Source organism: Mytilus galloprovincialis, chromosome 10 (assembly GCF_965363235.1).
Source record: "Mytilus galloprovincialis chromosome 10, xbMytGall1.hap1.1, whole genome shotgun sequence".
NCBI classification, from domain to species: domain Eukaryota; kingdom Metazoa; phylum Mollusca; class Bivalvia; order Mytilida; family Mytilidae; genus Mytilus; species Mytilus galloprovincialis.
The window spans coordinates 63994951-64018471 of record NC_134847.1 but is presented as its reverse complement, the minus strand read 5'-3'; the positions used below and the strand labels follow the sequence as shown (position 1 = coordinate 64018471).

Here is a 23521-nt window from a genome sequence, read left to right as displayed (position 1 = left end):
CGTAGTTATTTCTGTATTTAGTCATTAACTTTTGTGAAACAGTTAAAAATCATGAATTATGGAACGTATATTATTATGTTTATGCACAATAGTTTGTCATTTTTCAGGGTTTACCCTTATATCAGATTCTAATATCAAATATTTTAGGTTGTGGAATTGTTGAAAAAGATAACTTTAACTCCAGAAATTGGTTTGAATTTGAGAGCAACGCAAACTGTCAAAGACAGATATGGTGTTACAAGGTATTAATATATAAGATAACTGTAAAATTTAAATAAAATCTTTAAAAATGTAAATGACACTTTTTAGCAAACTTCAGAAATTAAAAAGAAAATTTCCTCAAATATTTTTAGGTGGAGCAACCCCATAGTGCATGTACAAAAGCAAATAAAAGGGGAGGTCAATTCGCAACAACATAGTGTATTGCTCAAAAGCAAAAAGTTGAATATAAAATCATATTAAATTCTAATTCGTAAACTCAAACGAACGTAAAATATTTATATTAAAATATTATCAAATAACCACAAACTCTCACATGGGAGACGCCACTTGCAGAGACAAGTGCACATTTTATTATTCGTATATGTATAATGAAATCAATGTTTTTGTGTAAATACACCGAACATTCTCAGCTGGTACTGGTTACTGCATACTAAAGGTCAACAAATATGAAAATAAATGATATAAAATTATTATATTATTTATTTGGAAAAGTGCTACTGGTCACTTTAACTGCAATGGCTAGAATGACTTTAAACTACCTGAATTCACTCATGCATGAAATTTAAAACCCCATTCAAACCGACCTTACTATAAATAACTAAACACATGTTAACTATAAACAACAACAACATTCTTACATGTTCGACTTTTGTACAACTTTGATAAATACATTAACCAATTCTAAGTTCGTCTGTGTCAGTTAGTCTGTGTCAGATATTTAATTACAATTAAAATTCCGACCTGTATCAAGTGCCAATATTGTGTCCATTTTTGCCCCAACTGTTCAGGTTTGAACCTCTACGGTCGTATCAAGGTACTGCTGGTACTTAATAATGGCAGATGAGTGGAAATTTGTATGCCCCAATCCCAACCAAATGTTATGAAACTTATACACAATGTTGATTATTTGAAAATACAGATTACATTTTAATTAGGGTACTGTGACTTGTACAGTTCTACAGTTATACCCAATTCCAAATGTAAATCTTGCTGAACTTTTAGTTACTGTTCTCTAACTTTATTTTGCCTCAACCAAATGTTATGAAACCTAAACACAATGTTAATAACCACAAACACATAAAGTTTGAAATTGGGTTGCTTAACTTTTACGGTTTTAGAGTTATGCCCCTTACAAATGGTAGCTTCATATTCGTCCCATGGACACATTCCCCATTTATTTTTACTTTGTTATAAAGATTTCAATCACATAATGATTTTAAGACAACATGACAATTAAAGTAAAAGAAAGTGAAAATATGAACATTTTCAATTAAAAAAAACACCTAAAGATTTGAATATGTTATTTCTGTTTTGTAAAAATATCTATTTTCCAGACTTGCTGGTGAAGAATGGTTGTTGACAAGTGAAACAACTGATGAATATTACCCTGAAATAGGAGTGGTAAGATAATAAGTCGATTTCTCATAATATTAACTAAATGATCTATGCTGCTACACTAATCTGACTTAAAATTGGATATATCCATAATAAGATTTCAAACAAGCTACAGTATTTACATAGATAATGCTTTTGCTGGAAATTACATATTTTTGGCACTTTCTGTACTGTCTCAATCAGTTGGTTGGAATTTTAGTAAATAGTGAGTACGACATATCATAATAAGTTACCGTGAGTTTGAGTTTGTCCTGCATGAGAAATATCTGAGCAAGATTTGGCCCTTGTCCATTGAAATTGCTTATCATTTTGTGTTTTCGCCCCTTATCTGCAAAAGCAAAAATATTTGGAATACCTTATAAAATCACAGAAATATAGTTATATTTGCTTGATTTCAATTTAGTTTGGAAAAACGGCTTTTATAAAGCAAAAGAATAAATAGCTATATACATTTTGGTAATAATAATTAAGTAGCCTACAATATGATTTTTAAATCAGTAAAATAAAAATAGCAATTTGTACTATCATATATGATATTTCCTAATTTGTGATTATCTTTTATAAAATAAATCTTTGCTATCATTTAAATAGGAAGTTGCATCTAAAGCAAAGAAATTGGTTTTAACTAAAGGACAATATTGTGTGGTAGAGAATCCATTAGATAAGTCAGGGAGACCACAGCTAGGAAAACTTGAACTCAGAATTGGTTGTTCCAGCTTCTTCTTACATCCAGGTAAGGTTTAACTAGGTTGACTATATGTATGAAATGGTTGCTCCAGCTTTTTAAATCAATGAAACCCCTTGGTATGTAAAAAAGAGTGTTCAGCATTTTTGCACATCAAAGGAAGTCACATGGGAAATTAGAGCTACAGAAATGAATGTATTAAACCAAATATGTGAAAAATATTTAATTTTATTACATAGCAAATTAAAAATTAGTCTTTTGGTTAAATAAATTGTAGAGATATTTATTTCATAAAATAATTTTCAGTTATGAAAAACCAAGGCATTAAAATGTTTTAACCAGTACAACATAATGTGTTTTGCTTATATTTAAACTATTGCCTATGTCTAAGCAAAAACAGAAACTGATGAAAAGTAGTGGCTTAACATGACGTATGAATGCACGCAGTATTACAAAATTAGCCTGATAATTTGGGGTAATTTTCTTGTTTCTTGCTTTACAGGAGAAGCATTACAGGGAGGAAATGTTAAGTCATCCTATGTCTTATCTGACCAACAAGCAATTGTGCTTCAAGCTGTCAACCAGTTCAAAGACACAATGTTCAAAGGTTAGTCCCTAGTGTGGTGATCAGCTGATATACAAAATATACAGAAAACCTTGAATAAAAAGGATACCTTCTTGAACTTTATAATGAATTTATGGCTAACTCATCTGTCAAAATACTGCATTTCTATACAATTGAATTCCTGAATGACATGCAGTCTCAGTGTTAGAATGGTATAAGTAGTTTATCTACACTGATCATTAGCTTGTCGACTATGAGTTTGAACCTTGCTCATGTCAAGATGATAAACTGTTTTAGCCATTACTATGGTGATACCACAAAAGTTACTGGATAAGTGCAGTAACACTGAACTGAATAAGATTGTCAGTTTCCTGCCAAATGTATGTGGTTCTCTCAGGGTACCCAAGCTTCCTCCATCAATGCTAAAATGACCGCCATGAAATAGCACAATAGTGTTAAAATTGGCTTTATACACCAACAATCAATCAGAATGACAAAATAATTTTAATTGGTAAAAAGACTTTGATTAGCTGCAAAAAAATATTGTAAGCTTAATAGTTGCAGATTATTATCTTTAATATTTACTACAGGACAGAATCGATTACCAGGTGACACATGGATGATCAGAGGGCCTATAGATTATATCCCTCCAGTAGAAGTACAAGTTGTAAAACAGAGGTAGGGGCTATGTAGTTTGATTTAAACAATGTTCATGTATAGACATCATATTTACGGTTGATTGAAAACTCATGCAAAGACTTCATATTATACTGTTGTAAACAATCAATTATAATGAGATTACCGGACATATTGAAGTGTGAGAGCAGATGAACTTTAAAAAAAATATCTTGATTCAAGAAACTTTCAGAGTCTTTTGATCACATCTAATTTCTAAAGAGAAACAGCTTAAAATTGCTACAGTAACAAATAAAATGACTTTTTATGAGGTAAATGTTTTCTACAAATTTAGACAATTTGTACAATAGACAACTTGATATGTTTTTCCGTCAAAAACTTTGGTTTTAGTGAACATCATTCGTGCGTCTAGGGACCTCGTCACTTCCATTCCAATGTTGAGCGAGTTGTTGGAAAACTATAATGCTATATTATACAAACTATTTAGAAAATTGAATTCTCATAATTGACAATTAGCGCTGCTGTCATTATGGAATTGTGATTAAGTATCCACAGAACAAACATTATTTCTAGTTTATTCTGCACAATGGTGATCACTTAGATGCTTGATGAACGTTTATAGTGCAGGAATACAGGTGATCCCCTGTATCTGGTAAATGACATCATAAAGGGGCGCATAATTGACGAGTTTTTTCCTGTGAGGACAAACTAGAAAGTGGTCTTTTGTACCAAGAGTTTTAAGATGGTGTTTCAACTGAACTTATTAATGTAACTGTAACTAAAGGGATGTTAATGGCACAAGTCGAAATCTCTCTGATTTTATTATGTTTTGCCCTTTTCAGGGATCAGATACCATTAAGTAAAAATGAAGGAATTTATATACAAAACAAAAAGACAGGAAAGGTATGTGGATGTTTTTAGGTGTTATTGTTGGATTGCTATTTCATTGATGTTTACCAATTGAATTCAATGTTTTATTATTATAAGATTTAACAATATACTCTAGAGGTTATTGATGTTAGGACTGGACTCAAGCACTCATAAACTGAATTAAAAACAAATACCGGTATTTATATTTTGATTTATATATTCTTTAAACAAAATTTACCTACTTCGGAACCAGTTACATGTATTTAATCTGTATAATTCCAGTTCTTAACAATTTTATGTTGTCCTCTGTCCTCTTTTTTCTTTGTTTTATTTTGCTCTATATTTAACAGCTTGCACCACTGACTTGGAAATGTATATGATAAGTAGGAACATAAACCATGTCTTTCATTAAATATACAAGGAAGATTTTCAAGCCCACAACTAAATAGCATTACTTAAAACTTCTTGTTAAGAAAATTGGATGCATCTTATATGATACTCAATCATTTTGAAAATTTGTTGATTCACTAATTTATGTCCTCACAGTCTCGTAAATAATGATTGTGGATATTTAATTTCCTAGTTTTGATTAGGACGCAGTACTATTTCATATACTTGTTGATAATATTTCTAATCCATTTCTACTTATGTTTTCAATTAGGTTAGAGCAATTATGGGACCCAAGTCCTACATGTTGACAGCCCATGAAGAGTTGTGGGAAAAGAAATTAGATTCAAACATAGAAACACTTCTGAAGTAAGATATAACCCATAATGTCCTAAAACAGGTTGTTAAAATAATGGCAATATGAAAATTTAATCATCAGATAGAATTGAATTTGTTTACCTACATGCACATAACAAGTTGAATAACTAGCTTCAAGAACAAACAAAAAACAAGTTAAATAGATATTGCAAACCTTTGCATGAAATAACTTCACCACAACCTTTCCGGGGTTTGCTTATGCGAAATATAGTCATATTGCTCTCTATTTTTTTTGGGTAAAAATTATATAAAGTATATGTATTTAGGAAGTTAGTGTAACCTATTTTATCAATCACTTTTCATTTCCCTTTGTCCAGACAAGGTGGTGGTGATGGGTCAGGAGACATCAGAAAGATTGCATACTTTGAACAGAGTATTGATCCTCAGATGCTGAAGGTAATTAGAAAATGTTGTAAATCATAATTTGTAATTTAAATCTTTGAAAAAGTCATCTGTGCTAGCCAGGGGTTACAATCCCCTCCCCTCCTCTCCACCCTTGATAGATTAAGCCAACATGTGTGATGACAATGTTGTGCCATCTATTGGTTGATAAAAATTACATCCATTCCGAATACATTATTTTTGACCAATGGTAGCACTTGAACTCTCTTCAATGTGGAGATCCAAGCACCGTAGCTTCTATAGAGTTTACTAACTTGATGAAGCAAGAAAGGAAAATATACATAGGTTGACATTCCAACATTTGTGCAAGAAACATACACAGGAACTTCTATTACTTGATTAAGAATATTTAAATGGTCATGAAATATTATCGTATCTTTTGGGGGGAAATGACTTGTTGCACAATCAGAATGTGCAAATTGTTTACCATTAATAAAACATTAAAAGAAGAAAATTTACATTTATCTATGTTAGTATAATTTTGAGATATAGTGAAGTATAATTTATACTTTTATATTTTAGGGTCGAGATAAAACCAGAGTTATAACCTACAGATGTCCAGGAAATACAGCAGTACAGGTAAATACTAGTATAGTGTGGCACAAAAAAACATTTTTTCCCTCTTTCAGTTATAATTTAAAGATTCACTATATAGAGTTGTGAATGCACATTTTATGGAAACTTATTGTTGGATTTATTAAGTCCAATAAAGTTGACAGGAAGAAGGAAAGTTTTACTCTTTTTTTTATCCATGTTAAAGAAGTATGGGTAAATGTAACCACCATCTATTATAAACTAGTCTGCCTGTCCGTTATCTTGTTAATAATTTATATTTTGATAATTGAATACGTTAAACAGCCTAAATTACAAGCATTTTTTTATACAAAAAAGTGGGAGAATACTGGTGTACCTCTGTCAGTCCATCCATCAATCCCTCAGTCCCACTGTCCATCACATGAATATTTTTTGTCGCATCTTTCTTTGGTTTTTACAAGGATTTCTGAAATTTGGTTTCAGGGTTTATATGAGTCAGCTATACCCTGCGATACAATTTCAGATTCATCAGTACTTCCTGTTTACCTTATACTTTTAGCGGGGAGTGTTATCATTAGTTAGCCGTAAGCTTACAGATTCATTTATTGAGATTTGCAAAAGACTGCAAACAAGCAAGCAAATGTACAGTTAGTTGAACAATGTTTGTCATGTTGTAATGATGCTTCGGAATACACATTATAACAAAATAAAAATGAAAATTGTTTAAGCTAAACATTATTTTTTGCAGGTTTACAACTATTTAGAAAAAACAGCCAGAGTAGTATTTGGACCAGATCTTGTCATCTTAGGACCACATGAAAACTTTAATGTTCTGAGTTTAAGTGGTAGGTCATATTATTGATATTGTGATTACAAATATGACTGGACTAGCATCATATGGGAAAACTCAAGAGTAAAAAAATCAGTTTGAAAATGATTGTTAGACTTTTGTTGCAGAAGAGTTTCAGTAAAAACAAAAGGAAATGTTAACAATCCAAGAACATTTTATGTTTCTATTTCATAAACATATGTTATTTTGATACATGGATTTTTTTGATGCTCAAAAAGAAACCAAAAATATACATCCAGGAAAAATTTAAATGGAATAACAGGTTCTTATAGTTTTTTGGGTAAAGATTGACTCGATATCTTCCAAGGCTTATCACTAACGTTTGATACACAAAAAATAGTGCATTGATCATAACATTCTATATTTCTACTCCAAGAACATTTCAAGAAATTTATCAATGTAATATATGCTCAGATATTTAAGTTACAAAACCTTGTTACACCTGTCAAGAAAATTACATTACTTTAACAAGGTACAGGAATCTAATATCTGTTCTAAAATATAAATGATGTCATTGTTAAAGTCATTTTAAAAATAAGAGTTATCTCCCATTGTCCAGAATTGTAGTGGAATCAACTACAACCATTGGTTTATTGACTATGCAGTATTTGATTTTACTTCCCTCTGTTAAATGAATGCAATCTTTACTCTTCTGTGCTTACAAGCACTTTGATTGTTTTATTGCTTTCTATGAAACATGTTTTCTTTATTTTTAGCTGGTAAACCAAAGAAATGTGATGCTATGAGATCACTATGTTTAATGTTAGGACCAGACTTTATCACTGATATCATTGAGGTAAACAGTTTTCTTTAAAACTATACCATAAAGATTCACACAGTTTCTATTTATACCATAAAGGTTCACACAGTTTCTATTTTACACCAAACAGGTTCACATTCCTTCTCTTTTGCACCATAAAGATTTGTACCGTTTCTCTCTCACACCATAAAGGTTCACACTCTTTCTCTTTTACACCATGAAGGTTAAAACACTTTCTCATTTACACCATAAAGATTCACACAGTTTCCCTTTTGCACCATAAAGATTCACACAGTTTCTCTTTTGCACCATAAAGATTTACACAGTTTCTATTTTGCACCATAAAGATTTACACAGTTTCTATTTTACACCATAAGGGTTCACACAGTTTCTGTTTTACACCTTGAAGGTTCACACAGATTCTGTTTTACACCATAAAGGTTCACACAGTTTCTGTTTTACACCATAAAGATTCACACAGTTTCTCTTTTACACCATAAAGGTTCACACACTTTCCCTTTTGCACAATAAAGATTCACACAGTTTCTATTTTACACCATAAGGGTTCACACAGTTTCTGTTTTACACCTTGAAGGTTCACACAGATTCTGTTTTACACCATAAAGGTTCACACAGTTTCTGTTTTACACCTTTGAAGGTTCACACAGTTTCTGTTTTACACCATAAAGGTTCACATCTTGTCTTTTTTACACCATAAAGGTTCACATTCTTTCTTTTTTACACCGTTATAGTTCACATCCTTTCTCTTTTACACATTGAAGGGTCACATTATTTTTCTTTCACACCATAAAGGTTCACACCTTTTCTCTTTTACACTATAAAAGTTTATACCCTTTACAACATCTTTTAATGATCTTTAGTACATCTTCCTTGTTTTTGTTCTTGTGTAGAGCAAAATAAAAATACTTTGACTGATTTTCAAATTAACCAATATTATCAATAAGATAATTGATACAAAGATAAAATGATGTAGTTTCTTAGTAATGATGCATTGTAGTATACTTGTATTTTCTACCTGCATAATGATGCAGAATGCATTTATGTAGAATTTAAAATACCCGACTGAAAGATTTTCTAGTGGTATAATTTTATGATATATTTGATTATAGGTAGAAACATCAGATCATGCGAGACTAAGACTGCAGTTAGCTTTCAACAACCATTTTGAGGTACGGTACATATTTTTAGCAAATTAAGAAGTTTGTATGCTTGATACATGTATAGTCATATTACAATAAAACTAAATATATATTTTAAAGAATTTTTTTAGCTCACCTGGCCTAAAAGGCCATGTGAGCTTTTCTCATCACTTGGCGTCCGCCGTTGTCGTCGTCGTCGTCGTTAACAATTTTTCAAACATCTTCTCCTCTGAAACTACTGAATGGATTTGAATGAAACTTAAAATGATTGTTCCTTAGATTATCCTGCACAAAGTGTGTGCTTCGATTTTTGATCCGTCAAAAAACATGGCCGCCGTTACTTAAAATAGAATATAGGGGTCAAATGCAGTTTTTGGCTTATATCTCAAAAACGGAAGCATTTAGAGCAAATCTGACATGGGGTAAAAATGTTCATTAGGTCAAGATCTATCAGCCCAGAAATTTTCAGATGAATCAAACAAACCATTGTTGGGTTGCTGCCACTTAATTGGTAATTTTAAGGAAATTTTGCAGTTTTTGGTCATTATCTTGAATATTATTATAGATGAAGATAAACTGTAAACAGCAAAAATGATCAGCAAAGTAAGATCTACAAATAGGTTAATATGACCAAAATTGTCAATTGACCCCTTAACGGGTAAATGTCCTTAAATGACAATTTTTCACAATTTGTTCATCATATTTGCTAACTTTAAAAAATCTTCTCCTCTGAAACTACTGAATAGATTTGGATGAAACTTAGCATGATAGTTCCTTAGATTATCCTGCACAAAGTGTGTGCTTCGATTTTTGATACGTCAAAAAACATGGCCGCCCTTACTTTAAATAGAACATAGGGGTCAAATGCAGTTTTTGGCTTATATCTCAAAAACGAAAGCATTTAGAGCAAATCTGACATGGGTAAAAATGTTCATTAGGTCAAGATCTATCAGCCCTGAAATTTTCAGACGAATCAAACAAACCATTGTTGGGTTGCTGCCACTTAATTGGTAATTTTAAGGAAATTTTGCAGTTTTTGGTCATTATCTTGAATATCATTATAGATAAAGATAAACTGTAAACAGCAAAAATGATCAGCAAAGTAAGATCTACAAATAGGTTAATATGACCAAAATTATCAATTGACCCCTTAAGGGGTAAATGTCCTTTAATGACAATTTTCTACAATTTGTTCATCATATTTGCTAACTTTAAAAAATCTTCTCCTCTGAAACTACTGAATGGATTTGGATGAAACTTAGCATGATAGTTCCTTATATTATCCTGCACAAAGTGTGTGCTTCGATTTTTGATCCGTCAAAAAACATGGCCGCCCTTACTTTAAATAGAACATAGGGGTCAAATGCAGTTTTTGGCTTATATCTCAAAAACGAAAGCATTTAGAGCAAATCTGACATGGGGTAAAAATGTTCATTAGGTCAAGATCTATCAGCCCTGAATGTCTAGCTGACAGGTGTCATCTAACCTTGACCTCATTTTCATAATTCAGTGGTCAAAGTTAACTTTTTTAGTTTTGGTCTATTTTTTTAATACTTTATGCATTAGGTCAACTATATTTGGTGTATGAAAATATTTTATGATCTATATGTCGGTTACGCAGGTTTTATTTGAACTTGACCTCATTTGCACAGTCCATTGCTAAGTTTTAAGTGTTTGTGTTTTGGTCTCATTTTCTTTATTTATAAACAGTAAGTCATATATATTTGTAATATTGAAGAATTGTTAGCTGTACATGTTTGCCTGGCATGGTTCAATATGTTCAATAAGGCATTGTTTACCAGGTGAGCGATTCAGGCTCTTGAGAGCCTCTTGTTTTCCATTTAGATTTACATTTATATTTAAATTGGGCACTAAAAAATAAATTGAAAGTAAGAAATAAATATCATGGATTCAAAGTAAAATTTACAAACAAATATTCTAAACCTAATGATATATTTTCTGTTACAGTATGAAAAAGGGGATGTTGAAAGTGAAGCCAAAATATTCTCAGTAGGGGACTTTATTGGATTTGCCTGTAGAAAAATTGGTTTGTATTATTAGGACCTCAGACAGATTTCTTATACTCTTTATTTATAAAATGAATAACATACCAATTAACAACCCTTTCTGTATGCCATCAGAATTTTTTTTGATCAAATGAGAAATATCCAAATGGTTTTTTTTGTGTGAATTATTTGAGAAATATGAGTTTTGCACCAAAACTAAATGACTGAAATCTTTTCTGTGATGTAGCTCAGGATTTTGGATTATTATCAGATACACTGCTTTAATATTGAGGACTTTCTGCACAGTCAGACTTTCTTTTGTTGTTTGACAGTTTAGATTATAGAGAAATGAGAAAATATCCCATACAGTAGTCCAAATAATTATGATGACTTAAAGGGCTATTTTAAATTATCGCTTTGACACCTTTCTGTCGATGTAAGGCTTCAAAGAAAAATAATATTTAGCCTTTCAAGATGTCATAATTTATTGGACTACCATACAATAGTTTCTTAGAAATTGTTTTATATTGTTTATTTTTTTATCTTAGATTTATTCAGTAGATAAGTATACTTAATTATTGTTTTTAGGTGGTCGTATCAGAGGACAAGTAGCACATGTGCCATTTGATGAATTCCACAAACACTCAGCAATGATTATACAAACAGCTGTGTTTGGTGTGGATCAAGAAGGCAATCTTAATATTCCTCTGACATTTGAGGCCAATAATTTGGTAAGATTCATATGCATTAGTCTGTAATATAGGATTAAACACATTTTTTCTAGAGGTTATTGATGTGTAAACCGGGGCGATTAACTCACAAACTGAATGAAAGTCCAAAGGACTTTTATGTAAAGTTTGTGAGTAAGAGCCCCGGTTTACACATCAATAACCTCTAGAAAAAATGTGTTTAATCCTTATAATTCTGAAGACAAATATTCTCGATATTTATTAACATTTTTTGTGTAAAAGGCTACTGTAATCACCATCACACTCACAACTGACAGGTCGTATCTAAGGAGTTGACCGCCATATTGACTTTCTAAAATCCATAAATGTTTGATAAATGCAACAAAATCTAAAATAAAATAGCACCTACCTCCAAAACTTCATTTTAATGAGATATTATCCGAATTTGAAGCGTACACGTAACGAAATAAGCATTCCCTTGAAAGATTTCATTCATATATGACGTCGTTTTTTGCCGTGACGTAAATTCGCCAAATCCTTCATGAAGTTTCGCGGAATTTTATTTTGATTTTATTTTTATACATTTTCGAAGCTTTAGTGCATTTATTTTAGTTATGTTTTGTTATATATGCATTAGATTAGAAACAACTGTTATGCATTTATTTTTTAAAATCTCAATTTGCCGAAAATCCCAGTATCCCTGCAAAATGTGTATCGCGCATGAATAGATTACGAAAGTAGTTTCGGAAACATGGTTTATCGAAGTGTAAACTAAGAGAAAAATCCTAATTGACCAATCTACTTCAAGTATTTATAGATATGCAAATCATATAAGAATTATAACCCTTTGTTAAATTCACTATTAATTTTGATTGGGACAAATAGGGCCCAGCAGAAGATCTTTGTGTCTGTCTGTGTGTTTGTCTCTCCCAAACTTTCAATCCCCTTGGAGTTTTGTAAGTTTAGTTGGCATTATTCACCATTATTTGAACATGTTATGTTCTAGAAAAAAAAACATACATTGAAAGTCATGGTCAAAAACTTTGTCTAATCCCTTTGGGATGAGTAAGTGTTGCATCAGAAAATTTCTTCCTTCAGTATGTATAAGCTATACTTTTAAATAGAATAACACTGATAACTTCTTATTTCCACCACAATTAAATTGTTAACTCTTGCAGGGCCCTCTGTGATGGCTCCCATCACTTTCCTCTAATTGTTCTTCTGTGCATGTGGATTCATTATTATTCGTCAGATACTAAATTTAGTGGATTTTGTGGGTACTGTTGAGCTACGAATTTAAATGTTTCAAAGAATAACAAATTTGAAATAGGATTGTATGAAGAAATTGACAATACCACAAAATCAAATATCCAAGAAAAAGGAAGTTTTCCTTAATCCACAATAATTGGTACCCATGAAAATAAATGAATCCACATTAGTATCATAGTTGAAAAATAGATATAACTCTACTATTATTGTATTTACAGGTAATCAGCAGTGTAGATATCCAGTCTATTGAACCAGTTGATGCTAAGATGAGAGACAGTTTAAGTAAATCTGTACAGTTAGCTATAGAAATATCTACAAAGTAAGTCCTGTTATATACATCTTCATAAATATGTGGGGAAACATTCATTAGACAAAGGCATTGAAAACAACTTTAGAGTTCTTACTCTTCTTTAAAAAAAATAAGTTTAACATGTGAACTAATTCAATGATACCACATCTTCTTTATTATTAGATATAATAGTTTTATACATAAATCCTGAATTCAATTTTATAAAGGTGTGTGGTTATGCTGCTATGTATGCTAATGTTTGAATTTTGACATTTTATAACTGATCTTTTCACAAACGTTAAACCATATTGGTTTATATGTGTATATGTTTTTCATAGATCAATAGAAGCCTCAGCATCCCACGAAGCTAGCAGAAATGAACAAATAGCCAGAGGTCAACTTGAACGACAGAAATTGCTTAATGAAATGGATTCTGAGAAAGAAAAGACAAAGTTATTAGAATTACAAGCTATCACTGCGGCCGTGGAATCTACTGGTCAAGCTAAAGCTGAGTCACAAGCACAGGCTGAGAGAATGCTAATAGAGTGTGAAAGTGAAATAGAATGTAAGTCAAACACAAGCAGAGGCTGAGAGAATGCTGATAGAATATGAAAGTGAAATAGAATGTAAGTCAAACACAAGTACAGGCTGAGAGAATGCTAATAGAGTGTTAAAGTGAAATAGAATGTAAGTCAAACACAAGTACAGGCTGAGAGAATGCTAATAGAGTGTGAAAGTGAAATAGAATGTAAGTCAAACATAAGCAGAGGCTGAGAGAATGCTGTGTGAAAGTGAAATAGAATGTAAGTCAAACACAAGCCGAGTCACAAGCACAGGCTGAGAGAATGCTGATAGAATATGAAAGTGAAATAGAATGTAAGTAAAACACAAGGCGAGTCACAAGCACAGGCTGAGAGAAAGCTAATATAGTGAAAGTGAAATAGAATGTAAGTAAAACACAAGGCGAGTCACAAGCACAGGCTGAGAGAAAGCTAATATAGTGAAAGTGAAATAGAATGTAAGTCAAACACAAGGCGAGTCACAAGCACAGGCTGAGAAAATGCTTATATAGTGGAAGTGAAATAGAATGTAAGTCAAACAGAAGGCAAGTTACAAGCACAGGCTGAGAGAAAGCTGATAGAGTGTGAAAGTGAAATAGAATGTAAGTCAAACACAAGTACAGGCTGAGAGAATGCTGATAGAGTGTGAAAGTGAAATAGAATGTAAGTCAAACACAAGCTTAATAAAAAAGCCAAGAAAAAAAGCCCTTAAACTTAATTGGATTGGATAATTCTTTTATCTGTTTAATGTTATTTGGAGTTTCATAACTTCAATGTAATAAAAAGGCAAAGTTGAACACATTTGAATAAAAAAATAAAATGAATATTATATGATCAATTGATTGTTGGTATTTAACATGACCTTCAGCTCTCTTAGCTATATTTTGGCAGCCATTTTTTATTTGGGGAGGAATCTGTAGATAACCACAACCTTTGACACAATAACAGGCAATCCTAGTCAATTTAGATTGTAGTCAGACAAACTGCTACATACAGAGTTTAAATTCATAACCTCAGTGGTGACAAGCTAGTAATGTAAATAAACAATTAAAATTTCTTGACCCCTGAGGCCAAAAATATATTTGAATTGATCCTTCCAAACTATCAGCAGTTCTGTAAACCAACCCTACAAACCCTACAGCAGTCATGTTAAACAGAACACAATCTTATGATAGATACAGTTGATTGTTCTTTGCCTAAAAATATAACTTTGTCCAACCAGAATATGGCGACCCATAGTTTAGTTGGTGACGATAAAAAGACATTTGCTTGTTTTTATCAAAATACAATATACATATCATTAAAATTGTCTGAAATGAACTCAAGATTTTAACGTTATTCCATACAATGCTTATGCTTAAAATCTGTATTACAGCTGCCAAGTTAAAGGCTGAAGCAGAGGAAATTGAACACATGGCCAAACTTGAAACTCAGGGCTTGGTAAGTTTATAGATTATTTTTGAAAAAAGATCAAACTATTAAGAATTTATTAAATGTTAAGTATTTTTTCACTTTGTTCATAATCCTAAGAACCCGTAAACTTTTAATATTTATGATATTATTACAAACATTTATGGGCATTATGTTTTCTGGTCTGTGCATCAGTCCGTTCTTCCGTCCAGTCATCTGTCCTGCTCCAAGAAAGTTTATGGTCGAGGTAGTTTTTGCTGAAGTTGAAGACAAATCTACTTGAATTTTTTTATACATGGTCCCTGTGATATGATTTTTCTAATTTTAATGCCAAATTACAGTTTTGACCCCAATTTCACAGTCCATTGAACATAGTAAATGATAGTGCGAGTGGTAGCATCTGTGTACTATGGTCACATTCTTGTTCATAATTCTTTTAAACATACTTTAATATTGATTGCTCATGACATGCATATCATTGGCAATCATACCACATCTTCTTTTTTATATATCATACACTGGTAGTGCAGCAATTTATCAAAATGTCTTGAATTTATTGGGACCTGAAGATGTGTCCATGCTTATCTATAATAAGAAGTTAAATATACAATTTATTTTTATGCCCCACCTACGATAGTAGAGGGGCATTATGTTTTCTGGTCTGTCCGTCCGTCCATCCGTTCATCTGTCTGTCGTCCCGTTCGTTCTGGTTAAAGTTTTTGGTCAAGGTAGTTTTTGATGAAGTTGAAGTCCAATCAACTTTAAACTTAGTACACATGTTCCCTATGATATGATCTTTCTAATTTAATTGCCAAATTAGACTTTTGACCCCAATTTCACAGTCCACTGAACATAGAATATAATAGTGCAAGTTTCAGGTTAAATTTTTTGGTCAAGGTAGTTTTTGATAAAGTTAAAGTCCAATCAACTTCAAACTAAATAAACATGTTCCCTATGATATGATCTTTCTAATTTAATTGCCAAATTAGACTTTTGACCCCAATTTCACGGTCCACTGAACATAGAAAATAATAGTGCAAGTTTCAGGTTAAATTTTTGGTCAAGGTAGTTTTTGATGAAGTTGAAGTCCAATCAACTTCAAACTTAGTACACATGTTCCCTATGATATGATCTTTCTAATTTAATTGCCAAATTAGAGTTTTGACCCCAATTTCACGGTCTACTGAACATAGAAAATGATAATGCGAGTGGGGCATCGGTGTACTATGGACACATTCTTGTTATTTTTGTGTCGTATAATGGTATGATGTTGTGGTAGTCGTCCAAAGACGCATTTAGTTTCCGGACAATAACTTTAGTTTTAGTGAATGGATCTCTATAATTTGTTAAAACAAGGTTTATAATTTGTTAAAACAAGGTTCAATACCACTTAAGAAAGGTTGGGATCGATTTTGGGAGTTGTGGTCCTAATAGGAATAAGGGGCCAAAAAAGGGCCCAAATAAGCATTTTTCTTGGTTTTCGCACAATAACTTAAGTATAAGTAAATAGAAATCTATCAAATTTAAACCCAAGGTTAATGACCACAATAGGAAGGTTAGGAATGATTCTTGGATTTTTGGTCTGAACAGTTAAGGAATTAGGGGCCCTAAAAGGGCCCAAATAAGCATTCTTCTTGGTTTTCGTACAATAACTTTGTATAAGTGAATAGAAATCTTTTTCAAATGGAATTAAAGTCTTTGAAATTAATAGAAATCCTTTTCAAATGGAATTAAAGTCTTTGAAATTTCAATTAAAATTAATCTATCTTCACTCTATTTGTAGTACTCATTTGTTTTTAGCATTCTGTAATTGATTGTTATTAATTCTTCATTAAAATTTACAGTTGAGAGCACAGGAGCTTTCATATCAAAAAGAACTTAACAGAATGGAATTGGATTTAGAAAAAGGAAGAGCAGACATTGAGGTAAAGATAGTTTAATATTATACTGATCATATAAAACAACCTAGTTTAATGAGGACTTGAGATATTACCTATTAGATCATTATAAACCAATAATATATGGCTCATTGTAAAAAAGATAAAAGATTTTTTTTTATTCAATAATTTCTCTAAAAACACAGTATTAAACATTCATTACACGTTTATATAATCAAATTTGTATTTTTGTGAAAGAATTTATATGAAAGTTTGTTTTCAGAAAGATAAAATAAATACCAAATAATAGTGTTAAGAAACTGATTTGCCTTTCTTTTTTTTTTTTTGAAAGTTTTGTGTCAAAAAAATATATTGTACGCATTCCTAAATCCTTTAATAATTGGAAATATTTCTACAAATTTTTAGGTGAAGAAATTCAAGTCTATGGTTGAGACATTAGGAATAAAAACAATAGAAACTATGTCAATAGCAGGACCCAAGGCTCAAGTGAGTAACTCATTTATAGTTAGGGTAGACATTATTATACAATGACAATCACCTCTTCTCTAAATCAGTTGGATGTGTCCTTATTGATACTTTTATCTGGAAGAACATGATCTATTTATAAGTTGTAATTGGATTTTAATAAGTTTTTAGTTTTCTTAGATCTAGACAATATGTTTTTTAAGCAAACTGTAGTGGAGGAGGCATTAAGTTTTACCCTTGTACATCCTGAAATTGGTTTCTGTTCTCCAACTCTAGTTTGCCACAACAAAATTTTATGAAACTTATTAACATTGTTTATTACCACAAAACACATGTCAAGTCATAATTTCTGTGGTGTCATTTTTTATTGTCTACAGTAATGCCCCTTATCAAGTGAAAAAATTGCTGAATTTTTTGTTTCCATTCTCTAACTTAAGTTTGCCTCAACCAAACATTATGAAACCTATCCACAATGCTTGCTACCACAAAACTTAGATCAAGTACAAATTTTGGTAGCTTCACTTTTACAGTTCTTGAGTTATAACACATTCCCTATTTAGTTTTGTATGTTACAGAAGTCTGTACAAAAACATATCCAACCAATAGTCTGAAGACCAATATTTTGACATTTTTCTTAAGTGTCTTAACAAAGTTTTGTAAATACTAATTGGTCGGAAAAACATTCTACTAGTCTGGGGCAACTGAATAGTGGCTAGCTTTCTTAACTCAATGCTATGGACAACTGAATACAACTTATAGTTCCACAATAATCCATTGGTTCTTGTAAAAATTATCAATATCGATAAACAAATGATAACTCACAAATTTTAACATACTGAAAGTTTAATTTTGCATAATGAATTAAGTTTTATTCATATTCCTATAAGGAAATCGACTAAAATACCTAAAAGTACAGAGATAAATTTTTACATATCACAAATGCTATTTGATATTAAATTTGATCTATTTCCTTTTCAGGCCAATCTATTGCAAGGTCTTGGCATACAGAGTGTGTTAGTGACTGATGGAACTACACCCATCAACCTGTTTGATACTGCCCATGGTCTTATTGGTTCTAAACAGGGACAATAGCGAACAAGTCTGTGATGGCTAAAATAACTGTGATGAAATTACTGTGGTTATATTGGAAAAGATATAGTTAAAAACAAAAAAGCCTAAGAAAAGAATGACTATTTTTATAATATTAGTTGAAGTACAACACAAATGCATTTTATTTTTGCAATACAAGCACATATACTTTACACGTTTGTTTATTTTTCACCAAACTTTTGTTTCCTCATATATTTTCAAATTACAACTTTGTTTGTATAGGGGAAATTTTTGTTAGTTTTTGTGAGTTTTTTATACACAGTTCAGAAAAATATTGTAGTATTGGCATTAATTTAAGTTTCAAAAGTAATATAGGACTAGAAAACAACAGACATTTTATGTAAAATTTGAAATGAACTGATTGTTTTTATGCAAATAATGTAATAATTAACTAGTTTTAATATGTGTGGACAATACTATTTTGATATTAAGAAAAGCTACTGAAAATGATATCTGATATTTAAACCAAATTGTTCATGTTGAAGGCAGTTAAATCTAAGGTAAAAGTTAAGGAAGCAAGTTGTTTTATCTGAGCAATGTGTACTTCAATATCTGAATAACATTTTAACAAGTACATGATCAAATTCAAATCCTGACCAGGTATTAAGTATACCTACATGAGATTGAGTAACAATGTAATGATTAAAAACTCAAAACAATACTTAAGTAAAATCTAGTCATAACAGGGTTTTTACCATTTCCTATAGTCCACTAAGTCCTAGACCTACTCTTTGTATGGAATAAAAAATAGAATTAGTGTTTTGGTCACAGTTAATTTTATTGATTGTCTTATTTTAACAATAATATATATTAACAAGTACCAATTAATATATTTTTGTAGAATATATGTACATTTTGTTCCATTATTTTATATTTTACCTTTCCTCAGATAACATTTAAAAAAGTACATTGTATAGCCATGACCGAGAAGTAGATAATTAAAGGCAACAGCAAGTCTAATTGTGCAATTTTAAGCTAACTTGATCAAGAGCCTCTGTGTTTATATAGGCTGCTACCATCACTTAGCGTCAGTTATCTGTTGATTTTTTCATGTTTTCATCATCCAAAACTAACCAGCCAATATCAGGTTAAGAGTCAATTGCTATATATAGCTAAATAGGCTTTTTAACATTTAGCATTAACAGATGACTGGTAGTTTTCATATGAAGTGAAGTCTAAACAAACATAATGGGGACTTGGGATTTTGTGTAAATATCACAGAATGTTCAAGGTATTTGTCCTGACACAAATTTTTTTATTGACAAATGTATGTTTTGTTTGATTTAGTCAGATTCTACTGTAACTATTAATAAAAAGTAAAAAAAAAAGTGTGTATAATACATGTCAAAATACTGTATATCTAAAAATAATCTTGAGATCTTTTGCATTGATTTTTTAGCAGAATATGTATGTTTATTTGTTATACAGCAGAATGCATTGAGTGTGTAAGTAAAGGTAATATCTTTGGTCAGCTTGCTTGCTAGCTGAACCATGAAGTCATTATTAGGTTAGGTAAACTACCCTTCTTTAAGAGTAGACTAGTCTAAGAGATAACCAATCTTTCTGTCTGTAGGACAAGAGTACTCCGAAATGATGGTTGTATACTTAACCTAGTAATGACTTCAAAGTTCAGCTAACAAACAAGCTAAGCAAAGATTTTACTATTTCCTACACACTCAATGCTATCTGCTGTAAGTATTGGTGATAGTTTGTTTATATTATGTTTTTATACTTGTAATTTTACTCTTGTGAATGAATCTTTTTAGATTATCTTATTTTCTTTTGTTCATACTTTTCAATAATGTTTTTTGTATTATTTATGAAGCTTCATAAAACAATTTGTTAATGTATATTATTTTGACACCAGATACACTTGTAATGGTAGGACCAAATTGCCTTTTTCATGTCTACATATAGTCAATAGACAACTTTCTAGTTCGATGCATTTCCGTCAAAAACTTTGGTTTTAGTGAACATCATTCTTGCGTTTAGGGGCATCGTCACTTCCGTTCCCATGTTGAGCAATTGGTTGGAAAACTATGATGCTATATTGCATGAATTATTTGGCCAATAGAATTCTAATAATTGACAATCAAATCTGATGTCATTAGGGAATTGTGATTAAGTACCTACCAAACAAATATTATTTCTAGTTTATCATGCACAATGACGTTCAATAAGACACTTGATGAATGTAAATTGTACATGGATACAGGCGATCCCCTCTATCTGGTAAATGATGTCATAAAGGCTCACATAATTAACGAGTTTTTTCTGGTGAAGGACAAACTCGAAAGTGGTCTATTATGAAGCCTGTATCAGTTAAAATGGTCAATGATCACTGTAGAAAATATCTTCAATTTTTTCTGTACTACAGACAATGTGATACTATTTTATATTTATTCTGTTCAATTTGTAATTTAAACTGTAAAAATGTTTTTATTAAAGTAATATATTTGTAGTTTCAAAAAGTTAGTTTTCTTTAAATACAAATATTTTTTTTTTGGTTTTTGGAGCACAAGTTTTTGATTAATCAATTAATATGTCTGACTTATAGGCTTCATCCATTGATGTAGCTTGCAACATGTATTGAAAGCTTAATGGTTGTTTGCTGAATTTCCAGAGACAACTATCATGCATATTCAAATGAGGCTGTCACATGGAGAACATAGGTTGACATTACAATCCTCCTCTAGTTTATTTTGTGAGATAAACAACTGAACAAGTACACATTTAAGCTCATCTCTGGATGCAGGATTTTCTCGCTATATTAGACCCATTGGTGGCTTGGACTGTTTACTGCTCTTTGGTCGGGTTGTTGTCTCTTTAACACATTCCCTACTGCCATTATCAATTTTAAATATGATTTAAAAATTATCAAATGACCTCATAATGTTCAAAACTAGACTAGAAATTGACATGATTTTGTTTAGGCTAAATTGAAATGAGATAAACTAGAATGTATTACAATTGAAAGACAGGGTGACTTATGCATGCATCACTTAACTGTATAGGATTCCAAAGTCATATTAGGAATAAGGGACCAAATAAAAGAACATTACCAAACTGCCAACAATGTTGGATAATAATGTTGAAAATATTACAAAGTTAAAATACCCATCAAATAGCAAGAGGAACCGGAAAAACTAACTATCGATCAACTAGCAATTTTTGGGTGTTGTAAAACTCATTTAGTGATTTCTAGTAATTCTCCTAACAACTTGGATAGAGAAGTTTAAAAGTATTAAGTAAACCACTGTCAGTGTAATAGTCTTAATGAGATGATTAAAAGAAGATGTGAAGTATAGGCTAATGTGCCAAAGACAAAAAGAACTGAAGCTTAAAAGAGAGCAGCATTCAGGTCATAAACAAAAAAGTGAGAAAAACAAATAATTCTGAATTAAAATGAAAATTCAAACCAGAAAATCCCTAAACAAATGGCAGGATCAAAAACTTGAGCACATCAAAAGAATGGAAAACAACTTTCTTACTCCTGATTTGGTACAGGAATTTCCTTTTATAGAAAGTGGTAGATTGAAACCTAGTTTTATAGTTAGCTAAACAACTCACTTGTATGACAGGTGGCGTAAAATTCTATTCTATTGACAAAATGTGTGAGCAAAACAAACAGAGACAAAAGACGGGTTTCCATATATTATGTAATGCTCTAAATCATTCTGTTGTGAACATGCATAAGCAAATCATTGAAGAAATGCATACTTACTATATACTAGATAGCTAGCTGGATCTGATGAAATGCTGCTAAAAAAAGAGTCTGTAGACCTTGGGGCATTTAATACATTCTATGACTGTAAATAGATGTAAGAAAATGTGGCAGGAGTGCCAATAAGACAAATATCCATCCAAGTCACAATTAGCAAAAGTAAACTTTCATAGGTCAAAGTACAGCCTTCAACACAGAGCCTTTGCTCACACCGAACAGCAAGCCATAAAGGGCCCCAAAATTGTCTAGTGTAAAACCATTTGAACAGAGAAACTATGCAAAAGTCTAATCTATCCAAAGAACGAGAACCACTTATGAACTACATCAACAAACGACAACCACTGAACACCCGGTTCCTAACTTTTGACAGGTGCAAAGAAATACAGCGGGTTTAAACTTCTTAATCTTTATGAGGGGTTCATCAGTACCCGTTGATACATAATGTATATATGCCAAACATGTAGAACATGTGGCAGTAAAAAACTAAACAGAAAGGACAAATTTGCATAAATAATTGGTCAACATCGTAAGAAGGAGTAGGTGCTTTTTGCCAAGTAACTATTCAGCTTAATGATAAAAATGAAGTCTTCTTCGAATGTTTAACTCTAGAGAAACATAGAAATACCGGTAGTTATGAGCAGAGATAGTTTAATTGTTTCGTATGCTCCACTGCCTTATTGATCTCATAACGGAAACTCAACAAAAGATCAAACAACGAGCACTACTAAGCAACCATATCAAATCAAAAGTGTTCTAAAAGTAAAAAAATTTAGTACATGACATAGTTATAGAAAGTATGCGTATTGTGGTGTGTTTGTTTTTTTCTATACTGGCTAGGTATAGGGGAGGGTTGAGATTTCCGAAAACTTGGTTTACCCCGCCGCATTTAAGTTGCGCCTGTCCCATGTCAGGAGACTCTTGCCTTTGTTAATCTTGTATGATTTTTAATTTAAGTTCATTTATATCTTTCGGAGTTTAGTATGACGTGAATTATTACTGAACAGGTACACATTTTTGTTTAGGGGCCAACTGTAGCACACCTCTGAGTGCGGGATTTTCTCGCTGTATTGAAGACCCATTGGTGTCGGGTTGTTGTCTCTTTGACACATTCCTTATTTCAATTTTCAATTTTTATATATAGACAAAAATGAGATTACGTTATCTTGAAATGAAATCATTTGTATTCAGTTGACAGCAATGTTAGTGTGCCCATGACTAAGCGGACTAACCAGGGTTATGGAAATGTGTGCCCCCAAT

General features: G+C 31.5%; 1 protein-coding gene across 1 annotated transcript in view; it reads left to right on the top strand.

Annotated features, from left to right (window-relative positions):
* The window catches only part of LOC143048107 (major vault protein-like), a 29367-nt gene extending 8356 nt beyond the window's left edge, over nt 1-21011 (top strand). The window contains exons 7-26 of the mRNA XM_076221558.1: nt 148-242; nt 1557-1623; nt 2209-2350; nt 2805-2909; nt 3458-3545; nt 4346-4406; nt 5035-5129; nt 5456-5534; nt 6063-6119; nt 6823-6919; nt 7641-7720; nt 8815-8874; nt 10813-10891; nt 11439-11581; nt 13027-13127; nt 13436-13662; nt 15033-15097; nt 16912-16992; nt 17371-17451; nt 18409-21011. Of these exons, the coding sequence (XP_076077673.1) occupies nt 148-242; nt 1557-1623; nt 2209-2350; nt 2805-2909; nt 3458-3545; nt 4346-4406; nt 5035-5129; nt 5456-5534; nt 6063-6119; nt 6823-6919; nt 7641-7720; nt 8815-8874; nt 10813-10891; nt 11439-11581; nt 13027-13127; nt 13436-13662; nt 15033-15097; nt 16912-16992; nt 17371-17451; nt 18409-18522 (1917 nt within the window). The 3' untranslated portion in view covers nt 18523-21011. The remainder of the gene's footprint in view (nt 1-147; nt 243-1556; nt 1624-2208; nt 2351-2804; nt 2910-3457; nt 3546-4345; nt 4407-5034; nt 5130-5455; nt 5535-6062; nt 6120-6822; nt 6920-7640; nt 7721-8814; nt 8875-10812; nt 10892-11438; nt 11582-13026; nt 13128-13435; nt 13663-15032; nt 15098-16911; nt 16993-17370; nt 17452-18408) is intronic.
* The last annotated feature ends 2510 nt before the right edge of the window (nt 21012-23521 follow it).